We start from the raw sequence: 24,817 nt of genomic DNA on the forward strand, positions 1-24,817 counted from the left end.
AATTTTGGATTTGCTTTCACAAGAAGGCACTCTCTCCATTACAGCAGTAGGGATTTCAATCACAGATCTCTGTTCCTCTGGTGAAGAGTCTGGGGACTCATCGGCCTGTCCAGAACTAACTAATCTAGTGACTTTGGAAAAATCTAATTCATTTTCTACTATGGACTGCTCGGGAGAGGTAGGGAAAGGCACCTGACTGCTCTCAACCATGTCAGTCTCCATTCTGGAGAAAGGCTCAGCTTCAGAGGCAGCGGTTTCTTTCTTTGGTGATTTTGAAGAAGCTGAAATACCCATTTTAATTGGAATTCTGGATTTCAGATCTGCTTTTGTGGTGCCTGTGCCGACACCTTCATCCATCATTTCTTCTGATGTATCGCTACACTCAGATGCCAGGGGTGAATATTTCAAGGTATCCTTTTCTTGTATATCCAAGCCCTCCAATTCTAAAGGTGAAAATGGATCTGGTGAGCTCTTCATCTTATAAGATTCTATCTCTGCTGCTTCTTTCACTTCTTCAGATATAGGAACTTCTTCCTGAGGCTGCTGCCCCATTTGGAAGAAGTGAAAGCTTTCATCTGGATAGTTCCTTTTGGTCATGTCAATGGCCCCACTTCTGGTCATTTCAAACAACTTTCCTTCCTGAAAAAGAAACGGATTCTGTTCGCTAAGAGGTGTCCCTTCTTCGGTGGGCGTTCGGGCTGGCGTGGTGTCAGGTGTTGTGCCTTGTGATCGCCTGTCTACCATCAACCCAAATACTTTCTGTTCCTCTTCTTTCAACCGAGCTTCAAAGGCTTCATCATCTTCACGTATTTCACTCCACATGTCAGAATCCACGTCAGTTTTAGTGATGACAACTTGACCAACTGATTTCTCTGATTCATCTCTGATATCCTTAAGGGAAGATTCTGCTAATTTTGTGGAATTCGATCCTGAAGACCCCTGTGATGTTTTCTGAAACGCATCCTCTGTTTTGGGCTCTATTTCCATATATAATTCCTCTGAAAAGCAATGCTTGCTACCTGTGTCTCTGCTAAGTAAAGCTTCACCAGTCTGATTTTTCCCTTCCTCGGTAGAACAGCTTTCCCTAGGCAGCAGATTTCTACCAGATCCTACCTTATTTTCAGGGTCAGTAAAGAAATGTTTGGAAGACATGTTCTCATAAGGGCTTACTATACTACTTTCAGCAGCATCTGCTACACAGCTTTCCAGTTCCACTGTTTCAGCAGTGAGGGATGAATATTCTGGTAGGGGTTCCTCAGCATGGATCTCCCCTGGACATGTTTCAGAATCTGTATCTGCTTTTCCCAAACCACTTCCAGAAGTAGAATGGTCAGCGGTATCACTTTCAGCCTGTTTGGCACGTTGTGGTACAGAGTACTTGGCGGTACTGTGTCCACAAGAACTACCATCTACATTCTCCAGCACAGCTCCCATTGCAATGAGATCTGTGCATGTTAAAGATGAGGTGGCATCAACATCTTTTTTGGTAGTATCACATCGCTTGAGTGTTAGAAACAACTCAACGGGAACTTCTTTTTGAGAACTGGAATCAATGGAATGACACAGAGTACCCCCAGATTGTATGGCTGGGGCATTAGGACTAACAATCTCCCTGTCATTTGTACAGCCACATTTTGATTCATCAGGTTCTGCACAACCATCAGAATGACAAGCGGAAGTCGTACAGCTGCCCCTGGAGATAAGCAGTTCTTCTTTGTCATCTTCTACCAGCTTATTCCCTTCCACTTTAACCACACCTATCCTGACAGAGCACCTTTCTGAATCAATAGGTTGAAAACCTGCTTCGTCAGGGCTAGAGTAGGAGTCAATACTGGATGGTAATGGTGAGGGTGGCTGCACTCGGATCACAGGTTCCATTAGGAGGCCTGAGTCGGCCTCTCTTTTCAGCCGAGTCAATTCTGGCTCGCTTTCTGAAGAGCAAGAGCTTTTTCTAGATTCAGCTGTCAGCATCACCACCGTAGGTATATCTCTGTCTTCCACAGCCATCAAGTGTGGTTCTTCAGCTCTACATGCAACTTCTGAATTGGCAACAGCAGCAGATTCATCTTGCTTACAATCCTTTTTGCAATCTCTCTTCTGTTTTGCTTCTTGTTCCAACTCATCAAACATTCTGATTTTGGTCACCATTTTAAACATCTCCTCTTCAGGGGTGAATCTCTTCTTTGGCTCGCTTTCTGAATCATGCTCCGGCTCTTCGCTGACTTCAGGGATCATGGCTGACTTTCGTACGTTGGACAGTGCCTGCAAGTCTGCTGTTTTAGGTGTGATTTCATAGCTAATTTCTTCAGAACTAGGAGTCTCAGGTGAAAGCGGACTTTTCCCTGAGCTCTCCATGAGGGACGTTTGCTCTAGACTGTCATCATCAGCACTTCCCTCAGGGTCGCGGAGAATCCTGGAACGCACCGATGCCAACTCTGGGCAGGTTTCTCCTTTGCTAAGAAGGGACAGCAGAGGACCCTGCCCCAGAATGCCAGCCTTCATTGTTTGTTCTACGGGGCTACTTTCAAGAGAATCACGGCAGGGAGACTCTTTCATAGGACTGGGCTCCAAAGAATCAGGTGTTTTGTGTGACGAGTTATCTTCTAGCACTGGGCTTGCCTCCAGGGAGTCTTTATGACTTATAGCCAAAGAGTCATCTGCAACTGGGCTAAAGTTTTCACTATCATGGCTAGCAAGTGAAAGTTCCAATTTCTGGGGACTTCTAACCGCAACACAGCGTTCACAAGTTATATCTTTGTCTTTTGCTAAAGCAGTGTCATGTGTTTCAGAAGACTTAGTTAAATGTGCAGTGGTTGCAGATTCTGTATCCCTGCTAATATCTTTCATAATGGAAGCTGAGCTACTTTCTGCAAGCTTATCAGCCTCTTCTTCAGAGGCTGTAGGTACAAGCTCTTCCGATACACAGTCAGAATGAGACTCAGTAACAGCATCTAGCTGCCTTTCAGTAATACCTTTTTCATCTTCCTTTGGAGAGAGTTCCTTTTGAGAACATGTTTCTGCTGTTGTGTGGGCTCTAGGTGCTCCTTTAGCTTCTTCAATTGTTCCATCTGTTTTCTTTGGTGAGAACGAAAGGCTTTCAGGGCTTGTTTCTGGAGTTTCTGCCAGACCCTCATGCTTATAACTTTCCTCAGAGCTGATCTGAGGAGTTCCGTCCAGCAGGCTACCTGGAGAATCAGCCACACCTTCATGTTTCAGGCTTTCAGAGCTCCCATTAAAAGCAGAGCTTTGCAGAGAAAGAGCAGGCAGGAACCCATCTTTCCCATACTCTGTGGGAAAAGCAACGCTGAAGGGGCTGGTCAGTACTTGCTCCAAGTTAAGTTCTCCCTCCTCCGTGACCGAAAGGTGTCGGAACTGTTGATATTTGTCATTGTCCTCCAGTTCTTCTTTAATGATATCAGAAAAGTCTGTTGAGGTTTTTCTGTCAGGGCTGATCTGGAAGTCAGTATCTCCCTGGTCATCAGAAGGCCTGCCCTTTCCAACCACTATATCTTTGGCACTTTCATCATCAAACACGGGAGGGAGAAGTTCACTTGGTTTTTTGCTGCCCTGCTCTTTTACCTGGTCTTTACCTACAGCTTTCTTTGTAGTTTCAATGGTAGATAGTTGCATTCTTCCTTTTCTGGATTGCAGCTCTTTCTCTGTTTTTAATGCTGCACTTTGTTTGTCTTTCTGTTTGTCTGTCTTGTGGCTCGTTACTCGCCTTGTTTCGCTTTGTGAAACTGTCGTTTTTCTCCGTGTTGTTTCCTTCTCGGGGAACTGTTGCTTCTGTTTGACAGATTTGTGTTCAAACAGTCCAGATATATTCTTGGATGGGTCTTGACCTGACTGAAAGGCTTTCATCAGTTCACGAACTGACATGGTCTCTTCAAGTCTTTCTGTCTTAGAAGAGGGGGAAACAGGTGGCTGTGCTTTGTGCACTGCTGGCTTTTTGACTTGTACTGGTCTTTTGGAAGCCTTCTCAGCAGTGCCTTCTTTGGTTTGAATTCTGACAGGCAGTTTTGACCGCACTTTTTGCTCATCTTCCACTCGTTTCTGAAGAGCTTTAACTTTATCTTTGATTGAGCCAATAGGAGTTTCCTCTATAACAGGGGATACAGCTTTAGCTTCCAGAGCAGCTGTCGGCATTAGGCCAGGTTCCTCACTGCCTTGTGACACCTCCGAAGTGGGCTTCGTTAGCCCTGGCTGCTCTTCGCCGCCGCGCATCTTGCCTTCCTTTTGCTTTGGCTTGTCTCTTAATTTTGTCCTAAGGGGCTTTTTAATTTCTAAGGCCGGCTTGTGTTGCTCCTGCAGACTTCGTGGTCCGGCTGTTGGAGATTCTTGTCCTTCTTTTTCAGAATCCCTGCTTATTACTACAGCTTCAAATCTCTCCTCTACCAAGTCTTCTTGTAAGGCTGTTGGCTGTACCTCATGAAGAGAAACGTATGCTTTTAAGTCCTCTGTAAGGTAATCTACTATCCCTGTCACTTCTGCCTTCTCCTTTTTTGTTGTCCCTTCATCTACCCTGACTTCTACACATGTAGGTTCGGTGACTTCTGAAGGAGCATTTCTTCTGGCCTCTTCAATTTCTTCATCACTGACAATGACCCATTCTTCTTCTGAAAGTTCTTGTTTGGAAAGGGACTTCCGCAAAACATGTTCTTCTCTGGTATAGGATCCACCTCTCAGAATTTTATTTACTTTTTCTAAGTCTTCTTTCACTCTTTCAACTATTTCAAAAGGCTCTCCTGGCTCTTCCTCACTGGCTTTTCCGAGATCTTTCACTTTAATGGAGCCCGATTTATCAGAAGGGTCAGTTGTCAAGATGGCAGTCATTTTAATCAAATCTTGTTTCATCTCAGAAACTTCAGACAATAGGTCTGGACTGGCTAGTACAGGGACTTCATTAACCAGATGGCTTTTCAGGATAGATGTTTCTGTAGATTCTGTCTCGTCATCTTTGATGCAAATGAAAAACATTGAAAGTAAAATGGAAATCAAAAATAGAGATTGAAAAATGTAATCAAAACTGATTGAAAATGAGAGTCTTTGGTTGCAGTGGTAGGAAGGTCAACAAAATGGGCCAGGAATGGTGGATCCACAAGATCTGAGGGTACAAGAGCAAAGCAAAGCTAATGGGGGGGAGGGGAGGAATCAAATAAAAAAAACCCAAAACAAAACTGAAAAGGAAAATGGCAGGAAATAACTTGCTTAACTTTATCAATATAGCACAACCACACATACATTACCAAAGCTGTAACAAAACAGATCAGGACATCACTAGAAAACCTCAAAACAACAACAGCAAAATTTAAAATTAAAAACAGAAGAAACACAGTGAAGTTACACAAAGATAAGCATCTCAAGATTGTTCAGATGTTACAGATCAATGGTCAAACAAAAAAAAAAAAAAAAAGAAAAAGGCAAGAAAATAGGGAGAAAGCATTAGAACTGATTGAAAGTCGATTTCCTCTAAGAGAAAGCCAGTGTTAGCAAACTGCCAGAATAACATTGGCTTAACTTTTTTTTTCTTAATGACAAAAAGTTAAAAATAATTCTGCAGTAATCTAAATTATTATCAAATACGTAGAGATCTGAATCAGCTGCAAACCGGCATTTCATCTAAGGGGATTTCACACCTAAACAATGAAACAAACAGTCTTTTGTTTTAAGAGGCATGGTCCTTTCCTTGGAACATCCTCATTGACAACTAATGAATAGACTGAGGAAAGAGAAGACAGAGGAGAAAAGGAGAAATCGTAAGAAAAAACTGTGAATCAACTTAAAAGTGATTTCAGAGTTTTCAAAAATGTCATGTATGGCAACCAAAAATCAGAGACAGTCACACCAGACACATACGTACAACTCATGTAAGGCAAGTTATTTCCATGCAAAACAAAGGTGTTGCAAATACTGCTGGGTATGTAGTTTCAGTTAAAAACCAATCTTTCTAAAATTAATCACATAAATTAAACAAAATATTGTAAAATATACTGTGGTGAAATACTTGTCTGTGCAATAAATATACAGTCAGCTGGATGCAGGTAACTCCCATTATACCATAGCTGCCTCCTGAGAATACTTAATTTCAGGAAGGCCTGCTAGAAAATGTTTATTTAACAGAATGAAATGCTGGAGGACTGAGGCGAGTTATGAACAGAATGCAATGCTTAGAAATTGTAATTGTATTTTTTTTTTTACTTCTAGTACATCACATAAAACTTGAAGCATTTCTGCATCCTACTCTAAATGTCTAAAGTAGTAATGCAAATATGAAGAACCTAAGCAATATGTAATTATCTGGATTTATTTGTAAATAATATCCATTTTTCTACACTCTTCACAGTATCACAGTATGTTAGAGATTGGAAGGGACCTCAAAAGATCATCTAGTCCAATCCCCCTGCTAGAGCAGGAACACCTAGATAAGGTTACACAGGAATGTGTCCAGGCGGGTTTTGAATGTCTCCAGAGAAGGAGACTCCACAACCTCCCTGGGCAGCCTGTTCCAGTGTTCTGTCACCCTCACTGAGAAGAAGTTTCTTCTCAAGTTTAAGTGGAACCTCTTGTGTTCCAGTTTATACCCATTACCCCTTGTCCTATCATTGTTTACAACTGAGAAGAGCCTGGCTCCATCCTCGTGACACTCCCCCTTTATATATTTATATACACTAATAAGGTCACCCCTCAGTCTCCTCTTCTCCAAACTATAGAGACCCAGCTCCCTCAGCCTTTCCTCATAAGGGAGATGCTCCACTCCCTTAATCATCTTAGTTGCCCTGCGCTGGACTCTCTCCAGCAGTTCCCTGTCCTTCTTGAACTGAGGGGCCCAGAACTGGACACAATATTCCAGATGCGGTCTCACCAGGGCAGAGTAGAGGGGGAGGAGGACCTCTCTCGACCTACTGACCACCCCCCTTCTAATACACCCCAGGATGCCATTGGCCTTCTTGGCCACAAGGGCACAGTGTTGGCTCATGGTCATCCTGCCGTCTACTAGGACTCCCATGTGTTTTGTCTCTTGTGTTAAATATTTATGCTGTTAATTACAACTGAATCGGTGGGGCTTTGCAACTTTAGTAATACATATTTTCATAGACGTCACATGGATGACAATCGCACTGGCCACAGAGTCAAGCAAAGAAGCTTCAGAGGGAAATAAAAGGCAAGTACTATCTGAAAGATGTGTGGCTGGCAGCTAGAATGCTCACTTGGTATGATGTGGTTGGCCTCCCTCACACCTGCACTGAGATCTTTCTAGCTTGTATAACAAAGCTGTTCGTTCTGCCATGGCAGGTGAGAGCAGCACAACTGTCTCTCAATGTAAAAAGTGTTCGTTAATTATAAAAAAGGGAAATGATCATCCATTTGATCTTCAGGATCACGGCACTATGGTCCTTCCAATTTAGAAACCAGTACACTGCGAATAAATAACCCTCAAAAGACAATGTAGGAAAACCAGGCAAGACATTGCAATTTAAACTAGTAACAAGAAGGAATCAGTCTTTTCCTAACCAGATTTAAGAAATCACTGCTTTTGAAAACAGTTCTTCGTAGAGACGCTCTTCAGACTAAATTTATATTGATGTGTATCTTCATTAAAGGAGATCTCTGGCCTTGTGCACCACTCGCCCTCAGTTTCCAATAATAATTATGGCCCGATTCTGTATTTACGAAAGGCATATATGCTGTACCAAACCTAACAGTCAACATTTCCAGTCGTATTTCACCACAGTAAAGGGTGGGGGAAGGGTTAAACAGGCAGATTACTTTGGACAGTATCACTTTTTTGCATGGTTGTACTTCATGAGTTTATGAAATTTATTAGAATATTAATTACATTAAAAGTGATATTGTCATTTATCTCAAATGTGAGCCAACAATGTGTGTCAACAAATGGGCAAAACAAAAAAATGGAGAGAATGAGCATTCATACAAGCAAAAGAGCAATAGCAGGATCACTAGGGATGTCAAAGGAAAGTAAATGCTTAGATGAACCACTTTAAACTGTATTACTTGTTAATTTATACATTTAAATGTATTTAATTGCATAGCTGCTTTGGTATTAAATTGTTCTCTATTACATTTTAAAAGTATTGATGTTATTAGCAACAGCAGTTAATGCTTAGCTCTCTTTCATGCTTATCTTTATCCTTAACCATCTTTCATACAAATTGCATTATAACATTTTTTAAAAAAGATAAAATCTTACTTTTTTCTGAAGTCATATCAACCTGGAAGAGCATAGAGGGAGAAATTTAAAAGTTCAAATATAAGTGATACGTATGAAGTCACTAGTGAAGTAGTAGAGCTTGAGTCAAATCCACTAGATGTACGGAGGCCCACAGATTCATTGACTTACTTAAACGGAACCACAAACAGAATAACAGATTAAAAATAATGATAAAAGCATGGCTTTATTTATTTAGTATTTCTATTAACAGAAAAATGGTTACTTTGCTATAGTTACAGTCAATAGCAGATGCAGAATGCTGCAATATATTCTCTTTAAATGCAAAAAGCAGTAGAAAGGATGTAGACCTTTGAATTACTGGGTATGTTGTTGCTTTGCATTAACTTATCTCTTTCTGTCTAAAGCAAGAGTCAAATATGGTCATGTGAAGGCAGATGTCCCATCTGGAAGGCACCTAGTATGCTTTATGCATAGTTTCACCTTACATGTTCATTCTGAGATCATGATTTGCATTTTCAACTCTGTACTTTGTGATGATGAAAAAAAAAAGCGGGTGTAGAAATGACTGCAGCCTTGCTACTGCCTACAGCAAGAACTAAGACTCGGTGCCACTAACAGCTAATGATACCTGTAAATGGAAGCAGTGATGGCTCTCAGGCCATATTTTGGATTTTTCTGAGTGCATCTAGGTATAGATTGAAAAAGCCATACAATTTTACTGTTACTCAAAAGAAAACACAGCACTTGACAAAAAAAAAAAAAAAAAAACAACAGTGTCAGACTAAAAATTCAAGAAGCAATGTTTGAAGTTACCTTGTAATTCCTCTAAAGTACAGAACACCCTAGATGGTAACCTAGGATCCTTATGATACTTTAATTCCCTTTACTTTAAGTTTCTACAAATCAATCTGGAATTATGTCAGCATTCTAATTAATATTATTAACATAAAAATAATAAAGTAAATAAAAATTTTCAAATGGAAGATGGTTTTAGCTATCAATAATCTTGTGGTTTTGTGCTTTAGTTTCTCAGATTAAAATGTAAGAATTCATCGATGTCATATATTTTTCCAATATACTTTATGCTGCTTTAAGGAGCATTGATTTGTTAAAAACAACTTTTGGAGACTTCCCTGGGGATGCAGAAACAGCATTATAGAGTATTAAAGACTTAGTTTTGCGCTTTTGGTATGAAATCAAATGATAACCTGGTAAAAAATGCTACCTTCTGAATGAATAAAATGGGAATTAGCTTAAAACTCCAATCCATGCCACAAAATTTCTGAGCTGTTTTGCAGTTCATAGAAAAAAACGTGTGTCATCTTTGGGGAGTAGGCTATTCCCACAGGGCTGGCACTCTCATCATTTCCAGCAGCATAACATCTTCAAAACGTGGGGATGCTTTTCTAATGTTACTCATTCACACAGGGGTCAGACCTCAAGAAACATCTGTAACTGCCAGGACAGGGCTGGGAATGGAGGGGGGAGTTGGCCATGTGTCTCAAGATGCAATTCAGTTTATGCTAAAGGTGCAGAGTTTATGAAAACTCTCCACCTTTTACTTGGAGTAAACTTCTTGTAACTCTTTCTGTACTAGACTCAAAAATCTGTAAGACACGGTCCACTGGATTTTATAAATGGACAAGACTCAGGAATTCTGCCCTCTCAGGTATGCAGGTAGTGCATTCGATCACAATCTGGTCACAGACTCCCCGCAGCAATGGGGAAAATGTCAGTGGAGATACTTGTTATACGTAGGTCTGTTCCTCCAATGCTGTTCTCCTTACCCACCACTAACTAAAGGAAGCATATTAAGACTGTGCTGAAGGGTATTAACAAAAAGTATACTATGCCAACAATCTACTGGTTCTGAATACTTTAGCCAAGTCTAGTAGCAACCCAGCACTATTTTTAGGATGTGGAATGGTTCTTGGAATCAGAAGAAACAATCCCATTTCCCCTTTTCTGTGCTGCAGAGAATAAAGCTTAAAGAAATACACTGTATGGCTTATTCTTGAGCAAAATGATTTCTAAATTATTACAGAACTGTTTTGAAAGCCAAATGAACTATTATAGACCTCCAAAATCAGTGCATCTGATGCAGTAAAACTTCAATTTTAATACAGGGAAAGTTAAACCCTGTAAATTCCAAATTTTGCACTTTTGAATGTACTCCTCACTGTTTTTGTAGCACCGAGCTGACAATTGATATGCTCGTTTCACTAGGGATTTTATCTTCCAGGCTCTATGTGTTAGTTGTATTTTAGTAGTATGTGTAAGTAATGACATACTATTATAGCATACATTACCTCTTCTTCCTGTTCTTGGTCTGATTCTGATTCCTTTCAGTTCCGAAATGCCATGCAAAAAGAGAAGGGAAAAACAGAGCAGACAAAATGAAAAAGTTCTAGAAGAAGAGAGTAGGAAAATATAACTTCTGACAACATTTAAGAGAAAAGCAGGAAATGCAGTATGTTTCTGCAGTAGACTTCTTACATCAAAAAGCAGCAAAACTAAACTAACAGTTTAAAACACAAAGGCTACAGAATTGAGCATATTATAACAGAAAAGTTGTTTCTGGGTGTTAGACTTCTTGTGATCCTTCATACCACAACTTAATATATATACATGTTTCTGCTTCCATAAATTAGCACAAATAAATACTTAAAATAGTTCAGAATATTAGCCATTTAAAGTTAAAATATGTTGTTATTTTAAAATTATATAAAAATACTATAATAAAGATCATATTATATGCTAAAAATGCCAAGAAAAAATGAATAGCAGCGGGCAAGATTTTGGGCAAACAGCCTAATACATTCCTAAAAGGCATGCAGCTAATCTGACAAGGACAGCAAAAAAAAATCTGAGTTAGCACAGAATAGCAATAAACTGACTTTTTCTAAGAAAACAAGCACTTCTTAATGTCTGATCTAGCTTACATAGCAATCAAGCACCCTCCCATGATATAGGAAAATTCAGCTGCTCTCAGTCTTGTTATTTATAAATACTAACTCACACTAGATTATTCCACTCCATTTTCTTCCCTTGACCTTGGACCATTTTCTTCCCCAAGCACATTAATAACTGTTATAACAATATTCTGAAGAAAGACCATTTACACCATGTGACATGCTCGTAGATTCTTGAAAGATTTGATCACAAATAGGAAGTCAGTGTCAAAAGTCAATGTAATATTAAAATCTATTCTAAGAAAATACTTTCGACTGTCCTATAAACTTTCCAAATTCTAGGGTTCAAGTCTGCTACCTTTTATTTCTGTCACCACAGATACACAAGGCAGCCAGCTAAAAACACTATTGCAAAGGCCAATTATTTCTAATTGACAAATGAAAAAAATGACAAATAATTTCAGTCGTTCTGTACTTCATACCTGAAGAACATTGTATGACCTACAGACATTACCCTTACACTTTGTAAGTATGAAGGGTAGCTTCATCTCCAGAGAGGTGTCACAAGACATGGTTAGACAGTGTGGGAAGTCTCTGGTAAAACAAAAGATGAACCTAGAGGTACTTGCTGAGTCCCAGGTCTGTCTGGGACTAAACAGAATTTTACCTTGAACAGAATCTGGATAAAATTTCTGGATGAAATAAGATTAGCACAGACCTAGTGCTAACACCAATGAAACCATGGGAGCTATGCAGTGCAAATTGGAATTTGGCTCCCTTTGGTCATTCACTTCTGAGTCATAAGAAAACATTCAGTAACATCTTTGAAAACTAGCTAAGTTAAGAGTACCAAACCCAAAAAACTGAAAGGCCTTGGTGGTATTCATGCTTCTTTAAAATCCCTGACTACGAAGCCTTAATAATATTTTGCTCTCCTACTCATTTGTTGTTTATATTATAATGCTGATGACTACAGAGCAGTATAATTTCACAGTACCTTTGTGTAAATGGGTAAAGTGATGTTTAAATTGCATATGGCTTGATGAACGAGGCCTCTTGTCGATTTTGGCTCCTTCATGAATGATAATCGTCCACAGGGTTCTTGTGTGGTGTCTCGCACCTGGTAGAGCATAGAGACATTTCATCTGACATTTTGCTATTTTGTGATAGGATTTGCTTGTGCCACTAAAAATTATTTAGCAGAAAAAGGCTAGGTGTGGGAGAAAAAGTCCATGTAGGGAAAAATAATGCGTTTTCTCTGACACCTCTCACCCCCCCCCCCTTAAAATTTCTTTTCTTGCAAAAATTTTTCTCCAATGTATTGATAAATCCTATTCTTAGAATGAAGAAATTTGCTGGAATATATTTATAGGTGTGATGATTATTATCCACAAAACATACCACATCATGGCATACTTTAAAATCTTTTTCATAGTTGTAGTAGAAACAAGTGTAAGCACTTGGAACTTAGGGTACTGGAGATGTACTTTTAGCTTTTATACATAATGTCAGGAGGATTACATGTGATATCATGGGAGCAATATGACTGAAAGCATTACCCCATTCTTCATTTTCTGAGCTAATAAAATTATACAATTAGATACACGTGCATTAACTTTATCAGACTAAAAATACTAGATGCAAAGACACACGTGGTTTCAAGCCTCTGTTGGAAAACGCCATCAGAGAGAAAAATATACAAAGCCAAAGGTGGCTGGGTGGCAGCAGCCCTCTCTGCTGGTAGCACAGACTACAGCAAGAGCACTTTTTTCCGTGACTTACAGTTCCTGCAGATCTCACAAAAATGCAGATGAGCCCCCTGCACTGTGACATTTGTGTCACGGGCTCTATAGTACTAGTTCACTTTCGATGAATGGGGGGGTTTTGGCTTGACTTTTGTTTTAAAAACTTCCCTACTCACAGAAAAGTTTCTAAAACGGTATAGGTCAGTAATATACTCTAAAAGGATAAAATGAGGTTATAGTTGGGAATTCAGCAAAATTAATTACTTTCTTTTTCCTTTCCGTTCTCAAAAATATGGTAAAACCATAATTTGAAATCTCCAAAAAGGAGCCATGCTTTTCTTACTGTACCCCCAAAGATGTTTGCATTGCTGCTGAAGGGAGGATAACTGATTGAAGAACAGTTATACCTGTATTTACAGCCATATGCATATTTATAAGCGAAGGGTACAAAGATCCCATTTCAATAGATTTCTGCCATTTCTATAACGTTTTCTGACACTTTTTTGCATTTGACATTTTTTCCTGCAATATATTGAAATGTGATACAGAAAACCAAACAAGATTGAGGTCAATGGCTCTTTAGATTATTAGGTAAAGAACAGGATTCCTAGAAGTACCATTTTGGCATCTGAAAGAATGCTGTGGACTCCTTTATATGCAGAACACAGGCACAAATCATTATATTTAGAGAAAAATATTACTACATTTTATATAGCCACTTCTGGTGGGTTTGATTAACCAAGTCAACATTTAATCCATTATTATAAAGTACTTTGGGACTGTTCTTCAGTCTGCTAAATTTATTCTGAACTCAGAAAATAAAAATACAATCCATAGCCCATATTGTAACATTACCTTAACAAACAGAGGAAGTCTATTTTCTTTGAAGGCAAAAAAACTGAATATATGATGTTGCCCACTCTTTGTTAGTGGCACCAAATTGCCAAAGCAGTCAACATAGATGGGTTTTCCTTCTAATACCTATTGAAAGCAAAAAAGAAGCAAAGCAGCAATTAATTGCAGTGGGGTGGTTAGGATTTCTTCTTAAGCATAATTCTATAGTAGTTTCAACCAATTTCTTAAATTGCTAGGACTTGTCATCACTTACAAGGTTTGTTATGTACAGTTACCTAAAATCTGTGAAAACACTTCAGATTATTAAATTCCAAATGGCATACACTGTAAATTTAATAACAGCGTGACACTATAAATGAGTGTTCAGTGTCATAAATCTAGCCAAATTCTCAATCTATATTTCAATATGGATTTTTTTACTGGCTATCATTTTAGTATACTTTGTTCACCTGGCATTATCATAACAGTCAAATAAATATTTTCTTCAGCAAACAATTCCTTGCTTTGCCTGGCAGGACAATAAGCCAGCCAGGAATTATCATGAAGTTGCAGAGGACCTTTTAACCAATGCAAAAGCTTTCTAAATTACATTACCTACGTGTTTAATCTACTTGTAATAGCTTGTTGCAGCAGGGAAAAACAGTATATATGAGCAGATTCTATTTATTTCAGCTGGATTTGTAAAGGCTTTAAGCTTTTGAAAGTCAAGCCTCAGGTACATGCCTCTCTGAAATGCCTATATAATGATACTGCCTACCTCTTTGGATTGCTGTTGATATGGTCCCTCCATACGCTTAAATCTCAGCTTACCACATTTGGACATACTCCCTTCAAACTGCCAATATATTAACATCACATCCTTACTTTCCAAAAATTCAGCTTGTCATTCAGTTTTATAAGCCCACATTATATCTATCTGCTCTGCACAAGAAATGCCTGTCAGGGCTTCAGGAACAGCAAGGACAAATTTTTTTAAAGGTGGGATTCTCATTTACTAAGCAGAAGAATATGCTATGCATGTAGTTAAAGCACTTGCAATTTGTTATCCCTCTTGAGAAAGGTTATGGAGCAAGAAAATTGGCATTTACCAGGCATGTTGCTGGTTTCCACAAAGGAAAGCTTTTGCCTGTCCATCAAAGTAAAGCAGAAAAATCAAACCTGCTAGTTAAACTTCTTGGCAAGCAAAGATGCTGACAAAATGTGACTACTGTTGACTGCCTTTTTGGTTAGTGATACCCACTTATGGAGTTACTGTAAGTTGAGATTTACCTGCCCTTTTTGGCTTTGACTATCTTCCCTTTTTTCACAACAGCCACTTTGTATCAGGGTCAAGAATGTAATAGTTCAGCAAAGAACAACACTGTCAAAACTCATCTTTACTCAGACATTCCTCTAAGAGGAAGTAACTGAAAAATTCAAGGTGTCTCCTGGCAGTTTGATATAGAGCTAATTAAAACTAAGTAATCACTGTGGACCACCACAGAAATAACTGAGCTATTTGGATTGAACTAGAGCTAGCCTGCATAAGTAGAACTTAGTTTTAGCCTAACTGAGGGAAAAGTGTGTTTACAACCCCCTATTCGCTACCTCTCAGCTCACTGTTGAATAACTTCAGTCTTTAGTCTTTTAGTACACCTGAAAACCCCAGTGAAGCTAACAAAATTCTTACAGACTATTGCATTTTGTTTAATAAGAGCCATGGGCAATGCTTCCTACTTGCATAACCAGCCATCTCAAACAGATTTCATAATACTTAGGTGGCAGTAGCTGTCTTAGTTCAGAATCTTTACCAAAGAAATGCTGACCCTGACATCAGAAGACAAAAAGCCTGAAACTGCTGGACTAAGTGGTAACTCCCAACTTCATTTTATTACCTGATTTCCTAGCATAAAGTCAGTCTAGTTTCTAAATACACAATTTAAGAGGTCCACCACAAAAAAACATCTTGGAAAAACAAATTGTTTCCATTTTGCCCTATAGCTTTTCTAAGCTTTAGTCCCGTAACAGAGGCCTCAGACTCAACCAACTCCGTATTTACTATTTATCTCCTTGAATCCAGCTTTAGGTTGCAGTCAGCTGAACATAGCTAACCTTCCCACTAGCCCTGTGGACTAAGAGATCAGCAAGTGCCCACAGGGAATGGAATTTCATAACTTGTATCTGGCAGCTACTTTTCCCTTACATCTAACAAAAGTCAGAGTTTCCATCTTACCATGACACGTTATTGCATCACAATGGTATTTGTTTGCACTATTATTTTTCAGGACTTGTGGCAGATAAGGTGGCAGAAGAAAACACACATTAGAAAATGGAGAAAACTGTTTAAGATCCTTGTACAGTACCTCTACATCCCTGCTCCTGGCAACTTCAGCAAAATTTTCTTGTTGTTCTAGAGTTTTATCCACCTTGTCATCTGTCATGCAAAAACATCTTAACCGTGCTTCAATAGGATCATGTGATTTGGCAAACACCACAAATTTGGCCATGTAGGGGACACAGATAATCTCTCTGTACACTTGCGAAGCAAAAGTAACAGATTCTTGTGTCTGTCGACAGTCTATTAACCAAAATCTGTAAAAGAAAATAAAGAATTGTGTTTATCAGCACACAAAGATTTAAGCAAGAAGATTATGTTTTCCCATCTTGGCAGCATTAGCTGGTAATGATACCAATTTTATGTAAGTTAGAATAAAGTAGAACAAGTAGTTACCATTTGGGAGGAATAGCCTAAAAATGCTTTTCGTACCCCCTATGTATTTAGGAGCATGAATCAAAATCAACAGGGAAAAAATACCAAATGCAGGCCCTTCAATAGGGTCTCCTGCTGCACAAACTTCAGGCCACTGCTTGCCTTTCTGACAAGTTCTCGCTTAGCTGGAAACTTTTTTGCTTCCAGGGACATGACTGGGTTTTAAAGGATGTCAGGGGTTCACTTGTCCTGTGCCAGTCTCATAAACCTTACCTGAAGATTTACATACATGAACCTTTTCATATTTTTGTGTTTATAAAATATATTACATTTATAAGTATGTTTCTAATATTTAAACAGTCACTGATGGCTTACCAAAATCAAGAAATCCCAGAAATCATCACAATATTAAAAAAATGTTTTCCTTTTTCTATTCAAAGGTTGGCTATGGCATACACTTTGTTTTAATCTGAATTGATTCCTAGTAGTGAGAATGTGATCAAATGTTTCCTGCCTTTTACAAACAAATTAAATCTCTTCTAGAATAAGTTATAGAAGACCAGCAATATATATTATCATAGAATCACCTGAGTTGGAAAAGACCTTTAAGATCATCAAGACCAACCATTAGCCCAGCACTGCCAAGGCCACCAGTAAACCATGTCACTAAGGGCCTCATCTACACAACTTCTGATCACCTTCAAGGACAGTGATTCCACCACTGCCCTGGGCAGCCTGTTCCAATGCCTGATCACCTGTTCCTAATATCCAATCTAGAACTCCCCTGATGCAGCTTGAGGCCATTTGATCTTGTCCTGTCACTTGTTACTTGTGAGAAGAAACTGACTCTCATCTCAGGACAACCTCCTTTCAGGTGGTTGTAAAGAGCAATAAGGTCCCCCTGAGTCTTCTCTTCTACAGACTAAAACCCCCTAGGTCCCTCAGCTGTTCCCCATCAGACTTGTGCTCCAGACCCTTCACCAACGCCGCTGCCCTTCTCTGGACCTACTCCAGAACCTCAATGTCCTTACTGTAGAGAAAGGCCCAGAACTGAATACAGGATTCAAGGTGCAGCCTCACCAGTGCCGAGTACAGGAGGAAAACGTATGTATTTCTGTATCTAAGCCATATTATATTTTGAAGACCCTGAAAGCAGATGTGTCCACATCTGATTCCTACTACCCTTGCCTGACACAGTTATGATCATCACTGACTCACTTTTCATTGTAGTTTCTAACATACCGTTTTACCAACAGCATCTTTCTAATGCATACACCAGTGGATCCCAGTCTGTGACACAGGTACAAGACAAACAAACACATTCAAAGCAATTGGGAAACATTCCTTGAATAAATTACTTGCTCTGCACCGTGTGAAGCCAGGAGCTGCTACTGCTATTTCATTTGGGTACCACCATGCCAGAGAAATACTTTAAGATTACAGGGTAAGGTCATAAATTGTTTGAGTTCACTAATATAATTCTTACAAATGAGCATCTGCCTCTTACAAGGTATTGCCAGTGCACATGAACTGGAACAAGCCACCTCAGAATTTGTCAAACATACACAGTTACTTAAGACACACCATGGATGTTGCAACGCAGGCTAGAACTTCAGCTCCCAGAACAGGTCCTTTTCTACCAAAAACTACCTTCCTGTTTACTGAAAAGTACAGGTTCTTTAGCTTTTCTTTACGTCATTCAAGCCAGGACAACCTTGCCCACTAATACCCATTTACAGATTTTCCCTATACCTTTGTCAAGAAAACTGACTTATTATTTTGCAAAGATAACAACTTTTCACTAAAATAATTTTACTTCTCCTCCCAAAATGTAACAGTGGAAATGCACCAAGCATTTTACAACGAGTAACACATGTTGCCTTCTTTCTCAGATATAATTTAATTTAGTTTCTCTGTGGAGCTGATGACATTTCTTTTAAATAAAATTCACTGTGTGGGTCGAAACCATGCTTGAGTTTGACACCTGTCGGATGGAGATGGAAGTCATGAGAGGTCAAAGACACCTCAAAAGCTGATATAACCAACAGGGGGCTTATTACTTACTGTAGATTACATGGTATTATAAACCCACAAAGCATACCTTTCAAGTGTGACTTATCTGGTCGTACTCATCCGCAGTTGAACAGTAGTGAATTTCATGCTGTGCTTATCTTCAGAACATTTAACAAACACACGGGGTACAAAACAGGCTGGTGACATTTGAAAGAAAGCAAGCATGTTTGGTACATCAAGGCCCTGCAGAGTGATACTTTCCCTTTCATGTGTGGGAGAATTATGCTATGCTGGACTCAAACTGGAAAGGCTACATCGTCTGAGAAATCACCACATGCTCAAATGATTTGCTGTCATACACCAGAAGCTAAAAAGCCCAAATAGATACTAATTTTTTAGAAAAGCTGCAGCTCAGGAAATGGGAAAGAGCTATGCCTCAAATTCTGCAGCTTAACTCAGGTATTTTAGACAAAAGTATCTCTTTCCCAAGCTCATTTTGGACAGCATTTGTCTTATGAATGAGAAAATTGTTCTCCATCATTAATGATATAACTACATATAAACAAGTTAGTGTGAATAGCAGTCAGGAACCAACTGATTCTCAGGAGCACACAAGGGTAGATGCACTTTCAGACCAATGCACAAGTGAAGAAATTCAAGTGAGCTTGTCCTTCAGCAAAGAAGGTAATAAATTCTTTGACTGTAAATACATTAACAAATCCCATTTTCTAACTTTCACAGCATTTAAAATAATGTTTTTGTTAAAGCAGACTGTTGAACATTCATTTAGAGCAAAATGAAGAAGTAGAACCCATGAAAATCTCTACCTGAGACCCTGCCTATAATAGAAAGAGACCCTATATAATAGAAAATTAGCAACAGCAATAACTTCTAATGTGATCATTAGGATTAGGAAACATCCACTACTACTATGGATTGTAGTTTCATAAACTGTCACCCTCATTCTGGATGTATTTCATGTGTAGCCCTGTTAGGGACTTACTATTTTAGGGACTTACTATTTTAGGGACTTTGACCTCTCAAACTTTGCATCTAGTCTCCACATCTGTTTCTTAAATTAATTTCTAATTTATCCATTTAAACAGAGCACTGCAGTAGCAGATGAGAGCTAAAATGCACTTTAGGATCTCCCTCTTGTGGACACTGCTGTTAAAGAAAAAGGTTCAGTTGAACTGAAAAGAAACATACATAAGCAAAGTATCCAACATAATGGGAAGAAAGCTATTTCTGACCCGAGACAGTATAGAAAAATAATACCCTATTTCACTTATTGTTACAGTTATACTGTAGATTGGACTGCAAGAGCTGAACTCATGTTAACATTCAATAGAGTATGTCATTAGATAGCAAACCTAATCCATTTCTGCACTCCAGGAAATTCATTGATTTTCATGGGCAAGTTTTCCAAGATATTTGTAACCATTTGCTAGGCTACACACACTAAATTTAATACTTTCCAGGTCATGGACTGCAGCTCCTAATACAAAGGGAGAGACTTCTGAGCATTTCTGTGATATCAATCACCCACAGAGTCCAAAGTAAAATACATATATATATATATAATTTTTTTATACGAAATTCTGTTTTCAGAAAGACAGCAGTTCAATTTCATCACTAGAGCAGATGGTTAGAAGAGATTTTACAGGCTTTTCTGTTTGATTTCTTATTTGTAGGATATTCTGGAAGTAACATCTTTTCTAAGATGGATGCTGAACTACCCAAATAAGGGATTTCTGTTTCCATGGAAATTTGAGTATTTCTGCATCATGGAAACAAGTGGTATTCAAAATTAAACCTTTTTTTTTTTTTTTCTAGCTACCTGAAAATGGAACTGTCCCTCATCAGGGACCGTAACGATAGCACAAGGGGTAATGGGTTTTAAACTGAAACAGGGGAAGTTCAGGTTAGATATAAGGAAGAAGTTCTTTACTGTGAGGGTGGTGACGCACTGGAACAGGTTGTCCAAGGAAGTGGTGAATGCTTCATCCCTGGCAGTGTTCAAGGTCAGAGCTTTGGGTGACATGGTCTAGTGTGAGATGTCCCTGCCCATGTCAGGGAGTTGGAACTGGATGACCTTAAGATCCTTTCCAACCCAAACCATTCTATGATTCTGTGACTACTATTTCAGAATGAAATGAGTATGTCATTTCTAGGATCATGGCAGGTGGTGACTGCAAAGGACCAATAGCTGAAATAAAATGACAAAGACATCATTTTCTTTCCACAGCCAGTAAGGACTTCACAGCTCTGGTATGTAATCTGTCTGGGCTAGGAGGCTACAAAATACTTCGCCAGTTGGTTCACAGCATAAACAAAGCATCTATGTTCCTTCTGCTACATCAACTGAAATAGGTTAAAGGAAGTACTCACTGGGAAAGAAAAAAAAAAAAAAAAGAAAAAGAAAAGACATACACTTGAAAGCAAGACTATAAAACTCATGTTTTGATGAATAGGTACCTGGCAGACACATTTGTTGTGAAGGAAACACATTCATTAACAAATGTCAGTGGTGTTGTTCCAGTGATGTCTTCCCACTGGGCAGGGGTGGTGCCTCCTGAAATGAGATTAAAAAACCCAAAATGTTAAATTAAAACCCAGCAAGTCTGCAACTTTCTTGCTTCTAAAAATATTTTATATTCTTCTGAGTTTTTAGTTGTTATGAAACCAGAAAAAAGCCCAGATGTGTCTTCTCCTCAGGTCCATGTTATTCCGCTAATGCTAGTAGGATCATACAGGATTCGTCTAAGAAAACAAAGCTCCCAAATTATTTTCAAATATCTGTTTTGCAGAACAGTTCCAGAAACATTAGAAAAGGCTGAATTTAGGGGGAGAGATGTAATTTTAGAAATTACTTTTGCTTGTTCTAGACTCTTCACATCTGCAGGGCAAAATTGGCCCAGATATAATGCAGTTAAACTCCCTTTTGAAGTTTTCTAGAGGATCCTTGCAGATTTACTGTCCCTCCAAGAAACAAACTCCTCTGTATTGAGGAGACCATTCCTCTCCATTTAAATGCAAATACTTTTTTGATAGTGACATGTTGTATTTCAGCAGCTACCTAACATCTTTGTATCAGAAAATTGTAAAGGCATGGGTTCTCTGGAATGACTCATGGCACATTTCAATGTGTAATGTATCTTATGTTGGGTCAGTATTTGAAATCAGTTTGAAAATTAAGAAAGATGCTAACTTCTAAACAGAATAAATGTATGCAGCTCATTTCTACCTTTTAACTGAGACTGAGACGCTCATCAATTTGGAGTTATAGCAAGTACAAAGTGTTTTAACTCCACTATTTTCCTTGAAGCATACTGCAACATTATGTCTGCATTACACTTACGCTGCTAGGCAGAGGTATGTTGGTTTTCAAGAAACAAACTGTAAGGAAAATGCAAAAAACCCAAGCCCAAAATCTGTATTACACATCTCTTGTTAGTCAAAACAACAAATGTTATTTCTGCTATAAAGAAGTTGTTTGGAAAGTAATTTATTTTCACAGGCTCTCATCCCAGCCACATTTTTACCAAGTTTTCCATGTGTACCATCAGTGTAACATACTCAGCCCACAATGACTGACAATTTAAAGATGCAGATAAAAAGCTCTAGTATTTGCATCCTACCTGTTATGCTGCATAGTAGCCTTAAAGTAGGTGTGTCACCTCCATAACCATTCATGATCCCATCACTGGAGGCCTTGGGGATGGGAATGGTCATTGTGATGGGCTTATGGAATTTCCTTCTCCTGGGCTCCAGAGTGACTATAGGACTGAAGGTAGCCTTGTTGCCTAAAATCTTCTTCATAAGTTCGGTATGCATAGGTTGAGCCTTTCCAAAACAAAGACAGTAACAGAATAGATATTTGAGAACAGTTTAATGAGTATGTAAAGAACCGAGTCTGTATATTGCCCTTAAATTTTTACACTAAATGGCACCATTTCTCTTGAAAATCTGCAGCCAGAACAACTGACTCTCAGTGAGAAGGGCAGACCTCCCTTTCTCAACTTTCCCATGCCTCTCTCCTCTTCCTATCCCCTTTCTTGGTGCTTCTCAGACCCTTTACAGTATTAATTGACTTCCTTGTCACCTGTGGGGTTTTTGTCCACCCTAGAACAAGCTCTGAGCTATTTTAATTATTCAACTATTCATAGGGGATTTCAGCAAGGACAGTCTCCTGGCCAAGGTAAGCTGTGGATATGGGCAGCAGGAGTCGGGGATGGAGGTAAGAGAAAGATTTCCCCCTCCTTTAGTAATTAACTGCTAGCCTGGTTTACTTCACACTGAGAATCTGTAGATTTGACCCAATTATTACAACACTTTGTACTTCTCTGATGCCTTTCATAAAAAGCATTTAAGAAATTATTCTATGACCTGTTACGTTAATATCATCACCAACTAAATTGGGTGCTGTTACCAAGATCATATAGACAGTTAACAGATAGGAATATCCAAAACTTTGGCTGTTGAACAGAATTTTTTGTTATTATTATTTTTACTAGAAGCATTCTAGACAACAACCTACAACATCATAAGCTGAATATGCTGGATCTCCATTCCAAAAAGGTGATTTTACATGGGAGAAAAAAAAAAAAAAGAAAAGAAAAAAAGAAAGATAAGCCCTGTAGTAGTTGTTTCTCTGTACCTGGAGGCCAACACGAATTCTTTTGGTGAGAGCCCCTTCTGGGAAGACTGCCTGCACTTGTGGTACAACAGTGCTGCTTAGCACACCACCCTCTGGTCCAATGAGGTTACTGTCCTGTTTGATCCGGGATACCACTGCAAAGTACTGAGGGAAATCTCGGGTGATGATGCGACAAATACGTTTCTTCTCAAGCTCCTCTGGGGTATCAAGTACTGAGGCCAAAAGAGAAGATGGTCAGAAGACAAGAGTTTTGTACAAACAATACAGTGAATTTCAAAGCGCATTCAAGCTTTTCACAGTTTAACTGCAACTTACGAAAGTATTTTGTCTAGAAATCAAAGGGGAAAAGGAAACATACCCCAGTATTTTAAGTTCAGATAAAACAGAGAAATCAAGAAAGGAACAGACTGACAGAACTAACTGAAGGGAGCTTAAGACAGCAAACTCAAAACATTTTGATAAAATCCCCCAAATTGGTAGACAAGCAAGCAAAGGGATTGGTCCAAGCCGCTTTCTACTTCAAGTGTTTACACCATGGTCTGGAGTGGCATCAAGTAAACTAAACTCCAAATGAAAAAAGTACCAAAGTCTGAGTTCAGCTCTAAGTATTGAGTTGGCTGGTTTACTTTTGGAACTTTTTTTGTTAAAAAAACCCCATCAAAACTAGTAACAAATTCTGCAGATCCTAGACAGCCCAAGGCCATTCTGTTCCCTCCAAAAGCAAGCATACCCATGACTGACATTTCCTCGCACACATGTAGCTGCTTGGTAAGGATTAGTATGAAAATTGACTTATTTTGGAAAGATGTTTGTTATGGAAGCTTTTTGTTCAACACTACGAAAAGAAGCAGTAAAAAACGTAAGTCTAGCATCTATTCTCAACTTCGTGATGGTGGATTTTGTTTTGTCCCACTACTTCAGCAGAGCACGCAAGGGAAGCACAAGCATGCAGCGCACCTGCTGGCTTCTATATTGAGAACATGATTACGCTCTAGTGTGACTGAAATGAAGTATCTGGAGAACGTAGTGTCAGAAATACTAGGGTGGTCCAAACATGAGGTGGTAAACAGAATAAATGGTAGGAGACTATGACCCTCATTTACAGGAGAAAAGTGGAAGCAGAAGAAAAAAGTCACACTGGGCACCTTCATCCATCCCATTCAAGATTTCGTTCAGTTCATCTTCAGTGTATTCACAGAAGTGCTCTTTCCAGCTGTCCCCATTCTCACTGCGCAGGATCACCAGCTCTCGCTCTCTCCCACGCAGAGCAGCAAAATGGGGAATCTCCACAATCACAGGCCTGGCACAGCAACATAGCGCATTAAATGCACATGGGAGAGAGGAAGAAACAGGATTAACAGCCACTCTATTCAGTCTGCTACAAAGTGACCTGGAATTCTACCTGTTAAGCTGGAACGCTTCCATATAATCCTAAATGAGTAGGTCACTAACACATACTAGATTTTTACAGGGACCCAGTAAATGTTGAAGGACAGATTAAAAAGTGCATTCACCTCTTTCCACAGTGTGAATGATATCTGGTAAAATAATTAACAGGAAATTTAGTAATTGTTTTGAAAATTCATAGAAAAACTCATGCTCATTTTAGTTGTCGCTACTGTCTGGGTTAACCTGCACAACTTCATTTCAAAGAGAATCTACTGTAATGTATATCAATAGTGGGACAAATTCTGATCTCACTTATACTAGTATAAATCAGAATAATTCATTGCAACTGGTGGGCTATTGTAT

The 24,817-nt window shown here is 39.0% G+C and overlaps 1 protein-coding gene across 1 annotated transcript in view; it reads right to left on the minus strand.

Annotated features, from left to right (window-relative positions):
• ANK2 (ankyrin 2) overlaps positions 1–24,817 on the minus strand; it is a gene marked incomplete at its 5' end in the record, with an annotated part of 189,955 nt that overhangs the window by 21,999 nt on the left and 143,139 nt on the right. Inside the window, 9 exons of the mRNA XM_080621291.1 lie at positions 8,210–8,231; positions 10,501–10,533; positions 12,101–12,223; positions 13,704–13,829; positions 16,046–16,274; positions 20,884–20,980; positions 22,047–22,251; positions 23,066–23,277; positions 24,211–24,365. Of these exons, the coding sequence (XP_080477417.1) occupies positions 8,210–8,231; positions 10,501–10,533; positions 12,101–12,223; positions 13,704–13,829; positions 16,046–16,274; positions 20,884–20,980; positions 22,047–22,251; positions 23,066–23,277; positions 24,211–24,365 (1,202 nt within the window). The remainder of the gene's footprint in view (positions 1–8,209; positions 8,232–10,500; positions 10,534–12,100; positions 12,224–13,703; positions 13,830–16,045; positions 16,275–20,883; positions 20,981–22,046; positions 22,252–23,065; positions 23,278–24,210; positions 24,366–24,817) is intronic.

Source organism: Psittacula echo (genome assembly GCF_963264785.1).
Source record: "Psittacula echo genome assembly, chromosome: 1".
Lineage (NCBI taxonomy): Eukaryota > Metazoa > Chordata > Aves > Psittaciformes > Psittacidae > Psittacula > Psittacula echo.